Source organism: Mobula hypostoma, chromosome 3 (genome assembly GCF_963921235.1).
Source record: "Mobula hypostoma chromosome 3, sMobHyp1.1, whole genome shotgun sequence".
In the NCBI taxonomy this organism is placed as follows: Eukaryota; Metazoa; Chordata; class Chondrichthyes; order Myliobatiformes; family Myliobatidae; genus Mobula; species Mobula hypostoma.
In genome coordinates this window covers 42244818-42265448 of record NC_086099.1, presented here as the reverse complement: position 1 = coordinate 42265448, position 20631 = coordinate 42244818, and the positions used below count along the sequence as shown (strand labels likewise).

The 20631-nt window shown below is 40.5% G+C and overlaps 1 protein-coding gene across 3 annotated transcripts in view; it reads left to right on the top strand.

Moving 5' to 3' along the window:
• Positions 1 to 20631, top strand: part of LOC134343391 (granzyme K-like) — a 53883-nt gene that overhangs the window by 14111 nt on the left and 19141 nt on the right. For 2 of the 3 annotated variants that reach the window (XM_063042096.1, XM_063042094.1), the window contains exon 2: positions 14980 to 15065. The exons of the other annotated variant lie outside the window; for it this stretch is intronic. In XM_063042096.1, the coding sequence (XP_062898166.1) occupies positions 15005 to 15065 (61 nt within the window). In that variant the 5' untranslated portion in view covers positions 14980 to 15004. The remainder of the gene's footprint in view (positions 1 to 14979; positions 15066 to 20631) is intronic. 3 annotated transcript variants of the gene reach the window in all.

Sequence of the window (20631 nt, the reverse complement as noted above, 5' to 3'; positions counted from 1 at the left end):
CAATCGTTAAAGATGAGGTTATGAAGTACTTGGTGACACAGGACAATTTTGAACAAAGTCAGCGGTTTCCTTCAGGGAAAATCTTGCCTGATGAACCTGTTGGAATTCTTTGAGGAAATGACAAGGAGGATAGATGAAGGGCATGCAGTGGATGTTGTATATTTGGACTTTCAGAAGGCCTTTGACAAGGTGCCACTCATGAGACTGCTTATCAAGCTTAGAGCCCATGGTATTACAGGAAAGTTACCGGTATGGTTGAGCATTGGCTGATTGGTAGGATGCAATGAATGTGAAGAAAAGGATCCTTTTCTGGGGGTTGGCTGACAGTGACTAGTGGCATTCCGCTGGGGTCAGTGTTGGGACCTTGTCTTTTTATACTATATATCAATGATGTCAGTGGCTTTGTTGCCAAGCTTGCAAATGATATGAAGTTTGGAAATGGGTTAGGTAGTGCTGAGGAAACAGGTAAACTGCAGATGGACTTAGAAAGATTAGGAGAATGGGCAAAAAATTTGCAAATGAAATACCATGTTGGAAAAAGCATGGTCATGTGCTTTGGTAGTAGAAATAAATCTGCAGACCAATTTCTAAATGGGTAGAAAATCCAAAAATCTGAGATTGAAAGGGATTTGGGAGTCCTTGTGTGGAACACCCTCAACATTATCCCCCACAAAATTATCCAAAGTAATATACCTGCTGTTGAGTGGGACAGCCACAGGGGTACTCTGCACTGGCTGTTTAACCCCTTTTCTCTTCCTGAATGTCACCCAGTTTCCTGTGTCATGCACCTTGGGTGCAACTAACTCTCTGTATGTCTTATCTATCACCCCTTCAGCCTCCCGAATAATCTGGAGTTCATTCAGTGCCATCTCCAACTCCTTAACATGGATTATCAGAAGCTGCAGGTGGATGCACATCTCACAGTTGTAGTGGTCAGGGAGACTGGTGGGCTCCCTGCCTTCTTGTATCCCACAAGAGGAGCATTCAACTGTCCTGTCCGGATGAGCTGAGCTCAAATACTTTTACAACAAATCCTTTTTTGTGTCTTTAATTCCTTTACAACAAATACTTTTTGTGTCTTTAATTCCTTTTACAACAAATCCTTTTTTGTGTCTTTAATTCCTTTACAACAAATACTTTTTTGTGTCTTTAATTCCTTTACAACAAATACTTTTTATGTCTTTAATTCCTTTACAACAAATACTTTTTTGTGTCTTTAATTCCTTTATCTGTTTGAGATGTTTTAATGCAGAAAGAGGGCTTTAAAATTAAAACAAAGAAATGAGTTTGAAAATAACAGTTCCTGCTGTTACAATCTCAGCCTACAACCTCTCCCTCAATGTCGAAAGAACGAAGGAGTTGATCGTGGATTATCACTGGGGTGCAAAGCGCCACTTTCTACAGAGGCACCATCGAGAACCTCCCGACTAGCTGTGTCACCACCTGGTGCGGGAACTGTACTACCCTCCGTTGCAGGGCACAGCAGAGAACTGACTGAATGTATTATGGCCTGGTATGGGAACACCAATGCCTTTGTGTGGAAAATTCTACAAAAGGTAGCAGATTCGGCTCAGTACATCATGGATCATACCCTCCCAACTATTGAACACATCTACGTGAAACATTGCCGTAGAAAGCAGCATCCATCATCAAGATCCTCACCACCCAGGCCATGCTCTTTTCTGACTGCTGCCATCAGGTAGAAGGTACAAGAGCCTCAGGACTCACACCAGCAGGATCAAGAACAGTTTCTACCCCTCAGTCATCAGGCTCTTGAACAAAAGGGGATAACTACACTCATTTAAGGACTTTGTTATATTGTTATTTCATGCTTGTTATTTATTGCTGTTGCTTTATATTTTGTAATCTGGGAAAAATACACACTCAAGACACCAAATACTTCTTTGTGTCTTTAATTCCTTTATCTGTTTGAGATCTTTTAATGCAGAAAGAGGGTATTAAAATTAAAACAATAAAATGAGTTTGAAAATAACAGTTCCTGCTGTTACAATCTCAGCCTACAACCTCTCCCTCAAAGTTGAGAGAACAAAGGAGCTGATCGTGGATTTCAGGAGGAGCAGAGACAGACTAGCCCAGGGGTGGCCAACCTTTTACATTCCATGCGCCAATTTTTTCACACACGAGTTCAAATGCGCCATACAACTATTGTACCCCTATTCAATTCTTGAAAAAATATGTTAATATAGACATATTTAGCATTTTTACATGATATATTGAATTAATACAAAAACAAGATAAACATTACTTACCTTAATGAGACTTCTAACAAATATATTCTGTCTTCTTTTGATTGCTTCCTTTTCCTTAATCACATATTCTTTCCGTAACTCAGACCTCACAAAGGCTGAACAAAGCACAACTCCGTAGTGCACGAGTGTCAACTGTAAACTGACTGTCAAAAACCTGCGATGCACCGCTGGTGCAGAAGCCTGGCGCCTCAGGATCAAACAAGTATCAAATGTGTATTGAACAGTAATGGAACAACTGCAGAACAAAAGTCCTTCTTTCCTAGTTTGACTCATTTGAGAATTTTTTTAAATTGAAAACAGATTAATGTGAAAGAAGACAACATTCGCCAAAAGATGTGCATGAAATAATAAAATTGCTAAAAATAACTGCTAAGTTTTAGATTTATTCTCAGTAAAACACATTTCTAGCTCTAAGCTACTTGAATTCCTGTTATAGATTTTTTTCTACTAATTGGTTTTTGGTTAATACCTTTTGCATGAGTAGGCTTACTTGTTATTATTATCACTGGGGTGCAATGTGCCACTTCCAATCATCCAATGTGCCACTTCTGGCGCGTGCGCCATAGGTTGGCCATCCCTGGGCTAGCCCCTGTCGGTTTCAATGGGACTGTAGTTTCACATTCCTCGGTGTACACATCACTGAGGATTTCAAAGGAATGTACATACCGGCTGTGTGGTGAAAAAAGCACAACAGCATCACTTTCACCTCAGAAGGCTGAGGAATTTCTGCATGAGTCCCCCAAATCCTCTGGACTTTCTACAGAGGCACCATCGAGAACCTCCCGACTAGCTGTGTCACCACCTGGTGCGGGAACTGTACTACCCTCCGTTGCAGGGCACAGCAGAGAGTGGTGCCGACAGCCCAGCGCAAAGGTGCATGGGAACTTTCCTTTATTCAGGACATTTACAGCAGCAGGTGCATAAAAATGGCCTGGAGGATCATGAGGGACTCTGGTCACCCCAACCATAAACTGTTGCAGCTCCTTCCACCAGGCAAACGGTACCACAGCATAAAAGCCAGGACCAACAGGCTCTGGGACAGCTTCTTTCACTAGGTCATCAGATTGATCGACACACATTGATCTGATTGTATATCTGACTGTACATGCATGTATACCAAACAATTATGTATACAATTTTAGCAACACGCACAAAATGCTGGAGGAACTCAGCAGGCCAGGCAGCATCTATGGAAAATATACAGAGATGTTTCAGGCTGAGACTCTTCGGCAGGACTGGAGAATAAAAGATGAGTAGATTTTAAAGGCGGGGGGGAGTGGAGAGAGAAACACAAGGTGATAAGGGAAGGGATGAAGCAAAGTGCAGGAAGGTTGATTGGTGAAGGAGGTACAGGGCTGGAGAAGCGAGAATCTAACTGGAGAAGACAGAAGGCCATGGAAGAAAGAAAAGGAGGCAAGGAGCACCAGCAGGAAACGATGAGCAGGCAAGGAGACAAAGCAGAATGGTGAAGGGGAGGGGCATTAAAAGAAATTTGAGAAATCAATGTTCCTGCCATCAGGTCAGAGGCTACCCAGACAGAATATCAGGTGTTGTTTCTCCAGCCTGATGGGTGTGCGTGTGAGCGTGCACACACCTTTTGCTACTGGCGCACAAAGGAATTTAAACTGCACACAAAAGGTTGTCACTCTCTAACTCATTGGCATGTTAAGTCTATTTCACAATCGTACACAATCACACTTCCTTTTCTGGTTTCCGGTGCTGACGTGGTTGACAATGTGGAGTTTGCTATGATCTGTCTGCAGATTTTAGAACTGGCTTATTTAGATTGTTATTGTGATAACACCAAAGTTATTGAATTAATCATGAGCTTAGAGGGAAGTGGTTTATTTATTTCAGTATCCCACCAACACATTACACTACTAATGAATGTGAAGATTTGCAAATCTACTGTTCTGCATCAACATCAGTTATGGAAGATCACATGACAGAGTCAAAGTGAACCAGAAATTTTCTACCAACATTATGGGTTTCAGAAAGGGATTGCTTTTAATTCTGATGTCTATCTCCTTACATTTCATTGAAATGATGTATCCTGATAACATGCAGGACATATTTATTCAGATCCTATGTGAATGCATACTAAATGATGTCTTAAAAGACAATTAAATTTGGGAAACATCATTTGAATATGCCACTTTATTGCATTTACTTTCAAATATTGACAATCCAAGGCCAAATGATATTATTACACAGCATTAATATAGATGGCATCCATTTGTTCATAGATTTGTGAAGATTGTAAAGAGCAGATGGCAATATCCATGACCGAGATGGTAGCTGGGGATATGTTTGTTGGAATGAAAGGGTCAATAACACCAGGGATCAAAGAGTTTGCTCCCTAAATACTTCTGGGCGTATCTTATGGATTTTGGGCTGCAGATCATGAAAATCACCATGAAATTTCCCTAACATGCAGTATTTCTTGAAATCACCTATAATTGTTATTTCTATTCATTATTCAAGACAGAATAACTGATGTCAAGATTAAGCAAGCTGTTTTTGTTGGTCAACAATCTTGACACGCATACAACGTTAGGCAATTTGAAGAATTTCTGGTAGTACTGGAGAAAATTGCATGGAAAGCATTGGGCAACTACAGAGTACCAAACTATATATCTGGTTGAGAACATGTTTCAAGCATACAAAACAATGAAGTGCAACATGCCACTGAAGATTCATTTTCTGCATTCACATTTAGATTTCTTCCCTGCAAATCTTGGTGCTGTCAGTGATGAGCATGGTGAAATGTTTCACCAGGACATTGTGGTCAAGTCAACTGGAATCTATCAATACTGGCTGATTATTTTTGGACACTTCAGTGAGAAGCCTCCAAACACTGAGTAAAAACAAAATTCATCAACAAAACAGTTTTTATCTTAGTTGAGTTATTGAAATGTGCCAGCACCAGTAAACGCATTACATTTAATAAATGTTATTTTCTTGTTTCTCCAAATTCCAACATTTGTGTTCAGCTTCAAATGGTCTATCATACACAAAAAATTTGAGGAAGCAACATTTTTGAAAAAAAATTGTTTCTAGTGCAATTGGACTAATGCCACTGAATAACTATCAGTGCATTTTCTTCAGAATTACTGTTTCTGACTATTATCCAGCAACAGATTCTGGAAATTGTACCCTTCTGGAAAGGACGAGGCTCTGTACTGATAAAATCCAGTTCATATAATCATTCTCACTCACTGGTAAATCAACCTGGGGTCAGTAAACCAGGCCAACAGTCCAGAGCAATAGAAATGAAGGGTTCCCTTGTTGGTGGTGTCAACTTTTAGAAGAGTTGTTAATCTAAGACTCTTATAAGCTCCTCAAGTTGACCGAAAAATGACAATGGCCTTATTCAGAGAAGCATAACAGAGTTCAGTTGGTGTCTGAACAATACTATGAAGCACTTTGGAACATCTTCAATCCTTGAAACTTGAAAGGCTCTTGCAAGTTCCTCCTTGCTATCATTCCAAAAACCTCCGTAGCCCGGTGAGTTTAGAAGGATGAGACATAATCTGATAAAGCCGGGTAAACTGACACATGGATTCAGTGAGATGGACAGAGTGTGACTATCATTGGAAAAGCTGGGATTTATTGTCCATTCCTAATTACCTTCTTACCCAGCCCAACTCCAGAGGCAACTACAAATCAACCCTGTCAGTGGTCTAACTCCCAAGCAGGCCCAAACAGGTAATGATGCCAGATCACTTTTGCTTGAAGGACATTAGTGAATCTGAATGGTTTCTGGTGGAGATTTGACAACTTTATGGTCACCCGAGCTGAAGGCAACTGTCATTTTACAGTATCTTTAGCAGCATAAACTCTCTAGCTGCCAGGATGGGATTCAGACTCTTGTCTCCAATCAATAATACACTCTATGAATTGTAGTCCACCAGCTGAAATACTGGCTACGATATGCTTACTACTGTGGTGGGCAAGGTCTGGGTATAGAAGTTTTGAAACTTTATATTATTCAAGTATGAAAAGTATATTTTAAATCTGATTATAAACTGCTTAAATACAGCGAAGCCATTTTGCTCATCCAGACTATTATTTTGTTGATAGCTGCCCTCTTCTTAGCACAGTTCCAGTACTATTTGCATGGACTCATAAAATGTGCACAAATGCTTTTTACACCAGTCCTGAATGATATCAGATTGCTCCCACATCACAATCTGCCACCCTGTTATCAGTTTTCTGATCTTCACACTATCTAATATGTTTCTCTCAGATCCCCTTTAAAAGTCAAATGTCTTTCTAAAATTTTCTCATGACCATGACACTTACACAGAATATAGAGCAGAATAGCAAAGTCCTCAGGCCACTAAGACTGTGCTGATCATGGTGTCAATTTACACTATACATCTGCTTGCACAGGGTTCACATCTCTTCATTGTCTGCCTGTTCATGTTCTGTCCAAATGGCTCCGAAACATTGCTGTAATATCTACTTTCATCACCTCCACTGGAAGAGTGTTCCATGCACATACTGTGATGTTTAAAAAGACTTGCCTCTTAAATCCCCTTTAAACTCTCTCCCCCTTTAAACTTTAGACCCTTTAATGCCCTCTGTTTGGCATTACCTCCCATTGGATTGGGTTCACAAATCATCCCGGCCTTGGATTTCCTGATAATCTGATCTGAAAGTAGTATACATATTCTTTCTGACTAAAGCAAAGGAGACGGCAGGCATGATGGAATAAAACATACTCCACTGGCAATGCAAGTCATTATCCTAACCTGCAGATTTTCCTAGTTTGGCTCAGCATGTATATAAACCTTTATGAAAATATGGAGACTAAGGAAAATTAAGTTCTCTTTTACTTGAACAGTGGAGACCTTTATATTCTGAAAGCAAGAATCAGTCGTAACTTGTAATAAATGGTTGCAGTGGTAACAAACTGCAACTTTCTCTCTCTCTCTCTCCATCTCTCCTTCTCTCCATCTCCCTCTCCTTTCTTTATTTCCCTTTCTCTCTCTCTCTTCATCTCCCTCTCCTTTCTTCATCTCCCTTTCCTTTCTTCATCTCATTCTCTCTCTCTTTCTCTGTCTCCCTCTCTCACACATACATTCTCTTCCCATCTTTCTCTCTCTCTTCATCTCTGGCTCCTCTCAATGTCTTTAGTTTATCCTCTCTCTCTCTTTCACACACACACACACACACACACACACACACACACACACACACTCACACACACACGGACACACACACGGACATGAAATTAAAACAAGAAATAAGGGTGGATTAAAAAAAATCAAGGAGTAAATGCAAAAGCTTTAGAGCTTGCCTGTGGAACACATTGCCCTTACTGAGGGTACTGAGGGAGTGAGTAAACACGCAGTGTACGAGGAAACACTCAGAGAATTAAGTAGCATTTTCATTTCCCCAAATGCTGACTGATCTGCTGAGCATTTTGGCATTTTCTGCTGCAGAGCAACTCCAAAATGGAAATAATGATGTTTCAGAATGGAAATCAGCAGATTAGTAAAGAAATACCTGATCAGAAAAATGTATCACTGTTGAACCTAGCATCAAGGAAGCAAAGAGTTCAAACAATTGCTAGTGTCAGGGATGTAATTCAAGATCAGGATTAGAGATCACAACAGGGACTAAAGCCAATGGCATCAATTATCCATATTTAATTGGATGAAATTTCCATTTACCCTGTACTGACTATTGTATGGATTCTATTACAAATTTAGGGATACTGGAGGGTTTGGTTGGGATGGTAGTGAGGTAATACATATATCTGAACCGTATGTGTTAATTGTTGGAACCAAAGGATGGCATGTGGATCAAAATTTAAAGTAATATTCTGTTTCTTTCAACTTGCGCTAAAAAAATTATAACATGCTAAAAGAGGAAAAGCTAAGTCAATGTATTCTGTACAGAGTGTATACCCATTAAAGAAAAATGTTTTCCTATACTTATCTGTATACATTAAAAGGGACATTACCAGGAATTTTTATTTATTAATGGGATGTGAATATGGCATTTATTTTATATCGTTCTCCTTATGAATTGAGTGCTTTGATAAGAGAGCTGGTAATGATGGTGCCGTGTCTGAATTTGCATTTTCCAGTCTAGGTAAGAACAGCTGATATCCATGGTCATAATTACTACTGTTATTGGATAAAATATACATTTTTAGCTGATAGAAACCAATGTTGTTATGGAACATTTTCTTTTAATCTTTCTACTAGACGGTGGGAATATTAGCCATATAAATGGAGTCTGCATGCACTCTTGAAAGCAGGGGAAAGATATCAAAGCCAGTCAAACTATGTTGATTTTTTCCAATGTATTGCTGGAAGTTCAAGCTTTTGGCTGAGAGGTTTGGCCCAAGCCTTCAGTTTAATCTTTTGGGCAATGTGAAATTATATGGATTATGAACAGGGAATTAGGAAAAAGGGAAAACCAAATTGACTTTTTATGTTAATTTCAATGTTCAAAGTGAAACAGCTGTCATTCAACAAACCATAAACACAAGAGATTCTGCAGATGCTGGAAATCCAGAGCAACACACACAAAATGCTGGAGGAACTAAGTGGGTCAGGGAGTGTCTATGGAAGTGAATAAACATTTGAAGTTTCAGGACTGAGGAAGGGTCTTGGCTCAAAATGTCAACTATATATTCCCTTCCATGGATGCCGCCCGACCTGCTATGTTCCTCCAGCATTTTGTGTGCGTTGCAGTTGTTCCTCAAGAATGACAATAACTAAATTTAAAATTTCTGTCAAATATGAGAACAACTAAACTTCGGACAAGTTTTATCCTGTAAAATTTGAGATTAGTGCATTAAAATTCTCTCTAAAAATATGCATGAAGCCAAATACCCTGGAGTACTTCTCATGAGATAGATACTATGTGCCATTGGCTGGAGAATTTCATTCCATAACAGTCTTTTTGCTTCATTGTCTGGCAAGTCCATGTATAACCATCAAACCAGAGGTCCAAACTTTATGTGAGAAATGTAGAAAAATGTTTGGGGGCAGCATTAAATTTGCTTAAAAATGAGATGCCATATTAGTGAACTTGTAATATAGTACTAGTTGTATTCTAAACAGCAAAAGCAGCTTGGAATATAGAAAACTAAGTGGTCGCACAATTAACAGATAAAATCAAAGTTCTGTAATCCTGTTTCACATCACGAATGCAAGAAGTAACAGGAAGAGGAGGCCATCCTCGCTGTTAGTGAGACCTAGCATGAATAGCAGAAACAATGATGATGCATTTGCAATAATCTTCAATTGAATGTGCAGAGTAGAGCCTTCAGATTAGCTTTCCCCTAAGAATTTGGCATAGATGTCAGTTTTCAGCCAATTTGATTTACAAACGGGAAAAAAGGCTGAGATCCCTGGATACAGTGAAGGTTCTGGAACTAACTATCATCCCAGATACAGAACTGAAAAATGGATTCCAGAATTATCTTGCCTTTAGCAAGCTCTTTAAGCATAGTCATGATATTAACATTTAATTTAGAATGCATAAAATAATTGAGATACATCCTGTCAAAGAAATGCAGAAAAAATACAATTCTGATAATTACCAGCAAAGACAGAAGTTGTTGTCAACAAAGTTAACAAGCGATGCGTACATGCTAATAATTTGCTCTTTAATGTTCATTTTGGGTTTTGCCTGAAGCTCCTAGCTCCAGCCTTGCCACATCCATGATTCAAACATGGACCAAATGATGGATATGATGTGACTGACTACTCATGACTTGGAGACTGTAATTGACTGACTATCATTAAGATTCCTAGTAATACTAAAGTCAAGAGATTTTAAAGGGATATCTCACCATTAGTCAAGAGTTCTACCTTGCATAGAATATGGTGGTTGTGTGTATGTGTTTTTAATGAGCTCAGTTTCCCAGTGCAATCACTGGGGCTGAATACAATGAGCTGCTTCATCAGTGAGTCTGGTTCACACTCATGTCCTTCGATGGGCTGTTAATAAAAAAAGAGGATAGAAGAATAATATTTTGCTGCCATTAAGAATTGCTTTACAGAGGTTCAACAGGTTGACAACAATTAGATCCAAATCAAAGTGGAAGTACCAGGTTGAGCAAAATAATTAACAATTATGCAAATTGTAAATTAACTCCTATTTTATGTCACACAGATGATGATTTAGGATTGGCCATCTGCTCTGCCAGTGATGGTTATACTGATGCTTATGGAAGAGTACAGCATAGGAAAAAGCCCTTCAGCCCACACTGTACTCAACACAATGCTGAAGTAAACTCAATCTCTTCTGCCTATACATGATCCGTGTGGCAGGTGGCCAAGTGGTTAGAGTGCTGGGCCCACAATCTGAAGGTCGTGGGTTCGAGTCTCGGCCAAAGCAACGTGTTGTGTCTTTGAGCTAGACACTTAACTAGACACTGCTGCAGTCCACCCAACTGAAAATGGGTATTGGCAAATGTTGGGGGTTAAGCTCGCGATAGACTGGCGTCCTATCGGGGGGGGGGGGAGTCTTGTACTGTTGCTTCACACCACAGAAACCAGCATAAGCACCGGCCTGATGGGCCACAAGGCTCGGGACAGACTTTAACTTTAAAAAACACATGATCCACTTACCACCAATATCTTGCATATTCATGTGACTATCTAAACAGCTTCTTAAATGCTACTATTCTATCTTCTTCTAGCATAACTCCTGGCAGCCAGTCTAGGCACCTGACACTGCCTGTATATAAAAGCCTTTCCTGTACTTCTTTAAGCTCTCCACTCTCATCTTAAAAGTGCGTCCTTTCGTATGACATTTCTACTCTGGGGGAAAGGATTCTAGCTACTCCATCTACGTCTCTCATAGCTTTTAAACTTCTGTTTGGGTGTTTGCTCCCCCCACCCCCACCCAGGCCTCTGATCCTCCAGAGAAAACAATGCAAGTTTGTCAAATCACTCTTGATAAATCATATCCTTTAATCCAAGCAGCATCCCAGTAATCCACTTCCGCAGCCTTTTTAGAGCTCCACATCCTTCTTGCAATGGGGTGACCAGAGTTGCACTCAATGCCCCAAACGCTGTCTAACTGAAGTTTTATATAGGTACATCATCCTTACTCATTTCCCTGACCAATTAAGTCAGGTGTGCCATATGCATTCTTAATAGAGTCATCGGAAAGCACACGATGGAAACAGACCCTCTGGCCATCTGTTCTGTGCCAAACCATTTAAGCTGCCTACTCCTATTGACCTGCATCAGGACCATGGCCCGCCGTACCCCTGCCATCCATGTATCTAACCAAACTTCTCTTAAACAGTGAAATTGAGCTTGCATGCACACTTGTGGCTTGTTCCACACCCTCACGACCCTCCGAGTGAAGAGGTTTCCCCTTATGTTCCCCTTAAAGAGACCCCAGCACCAGTCCCCGTGGAACGCCACTGGCCACGGCCCTCCAGCCAGAATAGCAATCTTCCACCACTACAACATGTCTCTTATGAGCAAGTCAATTTTGAATCCAAACTACAATATTATTGTAGATCCTATGCATGTTAGTTCATCTGAGTCAGTCTATCATGAAGGACATTGTCAAAATGCTTTAGTAAAATCCATGCAGACAAGATTCACTGCCCTACCTTGTCAGACATGTTCTTTGAAGAGATGCCATGTAAGGTTTTGAATGTGGTTTAACGTCATGACCTCCAATAATTTCTTCTCCATGATCTGTAATAAATAGTAGGCAATAAAATTTATTTCTCATGCTTTCTCTTTATTCAGAATTAAGCTGTGACTGCCACTAACAAGTTGAATATTTATTAGCCACTCCTAATTGTCCTCAACAAAAGCAGCTCAACTATAAAATAAAAACAGAAAATACTGGAAACATTCAGCAGGTCAGACAGCATCTCTGGAAAGGGGAACAGTTAGCGTTCAGGTCCAGGGACACTCCACTAGAACTAGAAGGTGACAAAAGGAGTAATTTTTCAGTAGCAGAGAACGTGGGGAAGGATGGGTGGAGCAGAAAAAGAAAGAGATCCAGTAAGTAAACGTAGGAGTCAGGGCAACTGTTAGGATCAGGTTATGGTTTTCTGTCTGTATAATGTGGCGTCGCTGTCAAGGCTGTCAGACATGCCCAGCAGACCAAACTACACCAAAAAAATAAAAAAAACTGTGCCAAAATGATGGCAGGCTGAAATGACTAGTTCTGATTCAGACAGAAAGAAAGAATGAGCTGATAGAGGAATGATTAGACATTTCCAAGTCAGCTTGCTGAGTGACTGAAATGCTATTTGCCCTCATCCCACATAGTAATAGAAGTTATCAGCCTGTTTCAGGGATTTGAAGAGACAGTTTGGTGTCAGGATCTTTAAGGCACTTCGAGCTGGGCAATCAATGGAGGTCTTGCCTCTCTACAACTGGAGGAACATGGCTCCATTCTGTGCCTTGTACACGATGCACGACAGTGACCTGCCCAAGCTTCTGTGACACTGCATTAGAAGTCTGCAGCTTTGACCACCCAGGAGAAGGACAGGACCACTTACAAATTTCCCTCCACTTCACATAACAGCTGGCATGGAAGATAGGTTATTCTGGGAGTGTTCACAACATGGGCAGCAGCCCCTCAAGAAGTCAGCTCAGCTTCCTTTAGTGCAAATGAGCAATAAATTCAGATCCTGCCATTGAATGCCAAATCTTGTGAATGCACTAAGGATAATAATTAAATTTAAAATATAGTTCCTGCCAAAGTTAGAGGTCAGGTGAATTTGATGATGAGAATCAGGCTGCGATACTCTCTAGAGTAACACATACAAAACGTTAGCAGGTCTCAGCCCAAACCGTCAACTGTTTGTTCCTCCAGTATACGTTGCTCTGGATTTCCAGCATTCTCAGAATCTCCTGACGAAGGGTCTTGGCCTGAAACGTGGACTGCACCTCTTCCTACAGATGCTGCCTGGCCTGCTGCGTTCACCTGCAACTTTGATGTGTGTTGCTTGAATTTCCAGCATCTGCAGAATTCCTGTTATTCTCAAAATCTTTTGTGTTTATGATTCCCTATGAAGAATGACCAGGAAAATTGGTTCAGGCTGTGTTTCTGGATGAAAACCATCTGTTTCAGAGTGTCACATTTCTCCAGCTCCCTTAGCAGTTTCCATTCCTACACACTGCTGCTTGTGGTCTGTTTGATTTCCGTCTTATATAGTCTCAAAGCCAGCCAGTGGTGGTACAGTGCAGTGTGTTGATAGCGATGGGGTGAGGCAGTCAATAATGCAGAAAACAATCAGAAGGAGCTCACATCTTATCAAACAAAATATCTCTGTAATAGTAGAAAGAACTGGTCAGGCAGCGATTGTGGACAGATAAACAAGGTTAATGTTTCAAGGAGGTGGGTTTTCATCAAAACTAGTAAAAACCGAAAATTGAAAAGAAAGGGGAGTAGAATAAAGGGAATGTCTGTGACCCAGAGCGGCTGAATGAGGTAAATGGTGGTGCAGACTAAGAGAAGATGGCAGAGGTTTGTGAAACTGTTTGGAAGAGGTGGAGATAGATATATGAGGGCAAAGGAGTTAGGGATTCAAATATGCTGGAAATGTGCAATGCAGAGTGCAATATCTGCTGGAAATCTAGAAGAGAATGCTGGAAATACCAATCAGATATATCAGCAATTACGGAAAGGAAAGAACTGATCTTCTGGGTTATTGATTCTTTATCTGAAGTGGCCAGATCATAAACAAGCTGGACACGCCTTGTAATCTAAAATTCAATATGAAATCCTAACAGCTGTGAAGTGCCTAGTCTGACGATGACATGTGGTTTGTTGAGCCTGGCTTGTTCTTTGTTAGAACAGAGTAAAAGTACAGGGGGTCTGATTGAAAGTGGGATGGAGATTTGAAAGCACCTTTGAGGACTGCAGAACGAGGGGTCACAGTTTGAGGATAAAGGGGAAACCTTTTAGGACCGAGTTTAGGAAAAACTTCTTCACGCAGAGAGTGGTAAATCTGTGGAATTCTCTGCCACAGGAAACAGTTGAGGCCAGTTCATTGGCTATATTTAAGAGGGAGTTAGATATGGCCTTTGTGGCTAAAGGAATCAGGGGGTATGGAGGGAAGGCTGGTACAGGGTTCTGAGTTGGATGATCAGCCATGATCATACTGAATGACGGTGCAGGCTCGAAGGACCGAATGGCCTACTCCTGCACCTATTTTCTATGTTTCTATGACTGAACAGAGATTTCGTTTGAAATTATCATCCAGCCCATGCTTCCTTTCTCCAGTGCAGAGGAGACAACAATATGAGAACTGAATGAAGTACTGTACACCAAACTGGATCATTGCATTTGGTGGTTATAATATTGCTTGACTCACACATCTGCCCGATGTAACATTTACACTGTGATAAAGAAAATTGTTAGCTTTCTCAATGACAAAAAAAGTAACAAAACTGCTTCATCATGTTCAATATTATCATTTAGACCTACAAGAAAATAGACAAGCAAAATATGTATATCTCTCTAAGAAATTTTCTTAAATTTGCTATTTGGTATACTCTAAACAAGGAAGTAAACATGAAAGAAGATTAATAGATGTAGTCATAACTGTAGGGAATTTTAATTCATCGAACATTAAAAATGTAGGTTGGTAATCTTAAAATATGTTAAGGAACAGATTATACCACGAAAACAGTATTTTAATAAATTCCAAAACAAATATGATATTTTAAAGTTGTGCTTATTTTGTTACTTACAGGCTGGAATTAAGAAAAAGGAAACCAATGGAACATATAGAGCATACTTCTGTAACTTCATTGCCTCTTCCTTTTGATCACAGCAAAGGTACTTGTAATTTCATATATACTCAGAAGGATGTGGTTTGTTTGTCCTTTGCCACCCTAGTGAATCTGAATTTAATAATCTCTCACTTAAGGAACCATTCTAGTTATGAGTAGCCACATGACACATTCAAGACTAACGTGAAGTCCAACAAATTTCAGTGACAGGCAATTAGGTTTTCATAAAAATCTTGTTAAAATTTTGGAACCTGCTACTTTATATTCTATTGTCAATTCCATTGAAGTATTCTGATAACATCGAGGATTTGCAGGATTGGGTTCCTGCACTGAATACTGACTAAAAGATGTCAAAAATGAATATGACTGGAATACAATCAACGACTGGAATACAATCAACGTAATTGTTACTAATTATATCAACATGTACCCTGCTGTCCAATTGCATGCCGTGATTAAAGGTTAAAGAAGTGTGAACTGATTCTTGCCCATGGATTTCATTGTTTGTTTCACTATTTCAATAACAATTGATAATTTCACTCAGCACTTTAAGGGGAGGTTTACAATGTGATGCAGAAACATTTTAATGAAAATTTGTCACCAGCTTAATATTAGCTGATCATTTCTAACTTTGTTTAGAAAATTGAATTAATGTATTAGCCAGAGCCATTTCAAACACTTCAGACAGAACTTTGTATACACTCTGTGGCCACTTTATTAGGTACACCTATACACCTGCTCATTAATGCAAATACCTAATCAGCCAATCATGTAGAAATATAGAAAACCTACAGCACAATACAGGCTCTTCAGCCCACAAAGCTGTGCCGAACATGTCCTTACCTTAGAAATTACCTATGGTTACCCATAGCCCTCTATTTTTCTGAGCTCCATGTACCTGTCCAGGAGTCTCTTAAAAGATCCTATTGTTTCCGCCTCCATGACCGTGGCTGGCAGCCCATTCTATGCACTCACCACTCTCTGCATAAGCAACTTAACCCTGACATCTCCTCTGGACCTACTTCCAAGCACCTTAAAACTGTGCCCTCCCGTGCTAGGCATTTCAGCCCTGGGAAAAAGCCTCTGACTATCCACACGATCAATGTCTCTCATCATCTTATAAGCAACTCAATGCATAAAAGCATGTAGATATGGTCAAGAGGTTCAGTTGTTCAGACCAAACATCAGAATGTGATTCAGGGAAGAAATGTGATTGAAGTGACTTTCGCCATGGGATAATTTTTGGTGCCATACAGGGTGGTATGAGTATTTCAGAAACTCCTGACTTCCTGGGTTTTCATGCAGAACATTCTCTAGAGTTTACAGAGAATGGTATAAGAAACAAAAAAGAAACAGCCAGTGAGCAGCAGTTCTGTGAATGAAAACACCTTGCTAATGACAGAGGCCAGAGGAGAATGACCAGACTGGCTCAGGCTGACAGGTTAAGAGGCAGTACCTCAGATAACCACACAATAGTAGTGTGCAGAAGAACAAAAGTGCTCAACACATTGAATCTTGAAGTGGAAGTATCTAATAAAGTGGCCACTGCAATATGATATCAACATTAAAATATATAAAATGTACAAGTAATGCATGAATTTAGATAGTTCATGGAGATCAATTTAGGTACATAATCTTTTTTTTTCTCTCAAATGGTTTAATACTGTATTCTATTGACCTCACACACACAGCGTCACTACCATTCCTCCCACCGTCATCACTCCCTGTACCAATAACATCCCATAACCAGGCATCACTATTTCACTACCACAGTCCTCAACAAAGGAACACTTCTCGTCCACCACCTTACATCCTCATTGCGTTATGAGTCCCAGAATGTGCCTGAAATTTGGTCCTTTCAGGTGACACCTCTTACAGGAGTGATGAAAAACCTTAGCAGAGATTGGATCATTTGGGAAGGCGGGGGCTTCTCACCAGTGGATAGTCTGGAGTTTCTGGTGGCACGGTGATGGAATTGTAAGGGTTCTGACTCACTGGAGGGAGGAAGGTCGAGAAGTTAATGTTTCAGCAACCGCCCAGTACTCCATTATTCCAGGCCAGATAAGGTTTGGCATTTACTATTCAGTATCTTCTGCATCACCACAAAAAACATGTGTTTCTGAGTTATTAACAGAGCAAGTTATGTGAAGACGAAACTAACATAATGAATGAAAAGTTAATAGCTAACTGGTAGTACCTGGTGGTAAATTGATTGGAATAGATGGATAGGGATTGTGACAGGAGTGCAGCAATGGATAAGGATAGGTGAAATAATTTTACGGGCCATCCCTGGGTTAAGAATAGGCTCTGTCTTTCAAAATGTCCTTAAGCTGAATTTTTTCCTGACATCAGAAAATACAGACAAATTACTCAATATAGTAACTATACCCCCACAGTATCGTAGTGGATGGCAGCAAAAACATTTAAGACTCATAAGAACATTTAGTAAACGTGGAGTGGGGGAGAAAACTAGTTCTGCCTTTCAAAGGAACAAACGTTAGTATATACATCGAGCTCTGAAATTACTAACATTGGGGGAGCTCGCTCATGGCAGGGGGATTCCTGTGTCAGGCATACATAATCCAGGGTTATTCTAACTGCTGTCTAGCAATAACTCTGGAAGGCTGTGAATTTGCAAACAGGATCTGTGTGGGTCTGATTGCTGTTTACATCAACGGTACAGAGATGGAGGTAGAACATAGTATATAGAACAGTACAGCACAGGAACAGGCTGTTTGTCCCCCAGTGGTTTGGCTGAACCAGCTAAAGAGAAAATCAGAAACATCCAAGCACTAATCCCTCCTACCTGCACAATGTCTGTATCCCTTTATCTTCCTCACATTCATATGCCTATCTAAACATCTCTTCAAAGCCTCTAACGTATTGGCCTCAACCAGGCAGCGCATTCCAGGCATCCACCACTCTCTGAGAAATAGCTTACTCCTCACATCCTCTTTCAATCTAGCCCTCTTATCTTCTTGCATGCCCTTTGGTATGAGACGTTTCAAACGTGGAAACAGATACTCCCTGTCTACTCTAGCTATGCCTCTCAGAATCTTATAAACCTCTATCAGGACATGGAGCAACCACTCTCCGCTGAACATTGATGACTCCTCCGTAGAGATCGTTAAGAGCAGCAAATTTCTTGGTGTTCACCTAGTGGAGAATCTCATCTAGTCCCTCAACACCAGCTCCATAACAAAGAAAGCCCAGCAGCGTCTCTACTTTCTGCGAAGGTTGAGAAAAGTCCATCTCCCACCCCCCATCCTCACCACATTCTGCAGAGGTTGTATTGAGAGCATCCTGAGCAGCTGCATCACTGCCTGGTTCAGAAATTGCACCATCTTGGATCGCAAAACCCTGCAGCGGATAGTGAAGTCAGCTGAGAAGATCATTGGGGTCTCTCTTCCTGCCATTACAGACATTTACACCACACGCTGCATCTGTAAAGCAAACAGCATTATGAAGTACCCCACGCACCCCTCATACAAATTCTTCTCCCTCCTGCCATCTCGCAAAAGGCAACAAGTATTCGGGCACTCATGATCAGACTATGTAACAGTTTCTTCCCCCAAGCCATCAGATTCCTCAATACCCAGAGCCTGGACTGATATCAACCTCCCTCCCTCTACTGTGCATATTGTCTTGTTTATTATTTGTTGTAATGCCTGCACTGTTTTGTGCACTATATGCAGTCCTGGGTAGGTCTGTAGTCTAGTGTAGTTTTACATAGTTCAGTGTAGCTTTTGTATTGTTTCATGTAGCACCATGGTCCTGAAAAACGTTGTCTCATTTTTACTGTGTACTGTACCAGCAGTTATGGTCGAAATGACAATAGAAAGTGACCTGACTTGACAGATCTCCTCTCAGCCTCCGCTGCTCCAAGTTCATTCAGTTTTGTTTGACAGCACATGCCCTCTCAGCCAGGCAGCATCGTAGTAAACCTCTTCTGCACCCTCTCTCCTGAGAGGCCAATCAAGAAGATTAAGATGCATGGGTCCACGGCAAACTGGCTGTTTGGCTTATGCATAGAAAACAGAGGGTAATGTTTGAAGAGGTCTGTAATTTGTGGTGTCCCACAGGGATCTGTGCTGGGACCTCTGCTGTTGTGATGTGTATAAATGACCTGGATGAAATTGTCTGACGGGTGAGTTAGTAAATTTGCAGATGATACCAGGATTGGTCGAGGTGTGGATGGTGTTGGAGACTGGCAAAGAACACAGCACAACATAGACCAGCTGCAGATATGGGTGGAAGAATGGCTGATAGAGTTTAACCCAGATAAACGTGAGGAGTGGCGCCTTGGTAGGACAAACGCAATGAAACAAGATCACAGAAACAGGCTGTATGGTCCCCAACATTGTGCTCAGCCTGCTAAAAAGCACACTGCGTTGGCATGTTAATTATATTTCACCATCGTACACAATCATATTGCCTTTTCTGGTTTCTGATGTGGACAGTGTTGACAAAGTAGAGGTTGTGATGATTTGTCTGCAGATTTTGGAACGGGCTTATTTATACTGTTTTTATTGAAGAAATTAGTCAGTGTGGACACGTTGTTGTCACTTGCACAGCACAAGATTTTTGTGCACACTGGTCGTTACAAGTTAGAGATCATTGCCAGGCAGTTTAGGAGTGAATACATAAAGGACTGTTCTTATATCAAATACAATGGAACTGCCATCCGCAGTACCACCGATGCGGCAGAGAGGGCCTCAAAATGGCTGTGGCTCAAAAGAGGGGAGCCATGGAGTCATAAGTAGCTAGCCATCTGGACATAAGCTGGGGTCTGATCAGCCCCGGCTGGGTCACCTGGAGGAGATTGTATGATGTTGAAAGACCCGAAACACCCGATGATTCCAGGAACATCACTGAAGATGTGTCCAGAAGCATCAATAGATGTATGTACACAGAACTTACCTCACGGAAATTTTTATTGGCCGTGGATATTAAGGGACACAACATAGGTATGTAATAATGTGAGGAAAAAATAGCCATAATTCAATTCAGCAATGGAAAAAACACAAATCTGATGTCTGTGTCTAAATTCATCTGAACTTAATTTTAAGAGAATAATTTCAAACAATTGTTCATTTACAATATGCACCTACATTTGCAAAGCATACAGGAATGGTGAAAGCATAAACTTTCATGTATAGACTTTTTCTGTAATATCACCCAAACACAGCACTTATTGTGCAGAGCTTTTATCAATTCTTTTATTTTTTTCCAGACTGTGACTGTCACTAGAAAGACTGGAATTGTCCATTCTTAGTTGCCTCAGAGGCAATCTCTGAGCGCTTTATAAATTTTATTCTCAATTCATTTTGACTTTTGTATCATCTAGGACTTGGCTTTTCCCTTGCTCAGAAGTAATAGCAGTATTCAGAATGTTGTTGATCAAAACATGGAAGGTGCCAGCGTGACGGCCGCTGACTTACTCCTCAGGCAATCCACCTGGCTTCTGGACTTTTACTAAGGCTGACAAGCATTTATAAAACTTGAAGTTAAATATTTTATATCATTTTTTTTGCATGGACAGCTTATCTTCTTTGGATTTGGAAAAATGAAACTATCTCCTTTGGAAATAGTACTTCATTTGACTGGTATTG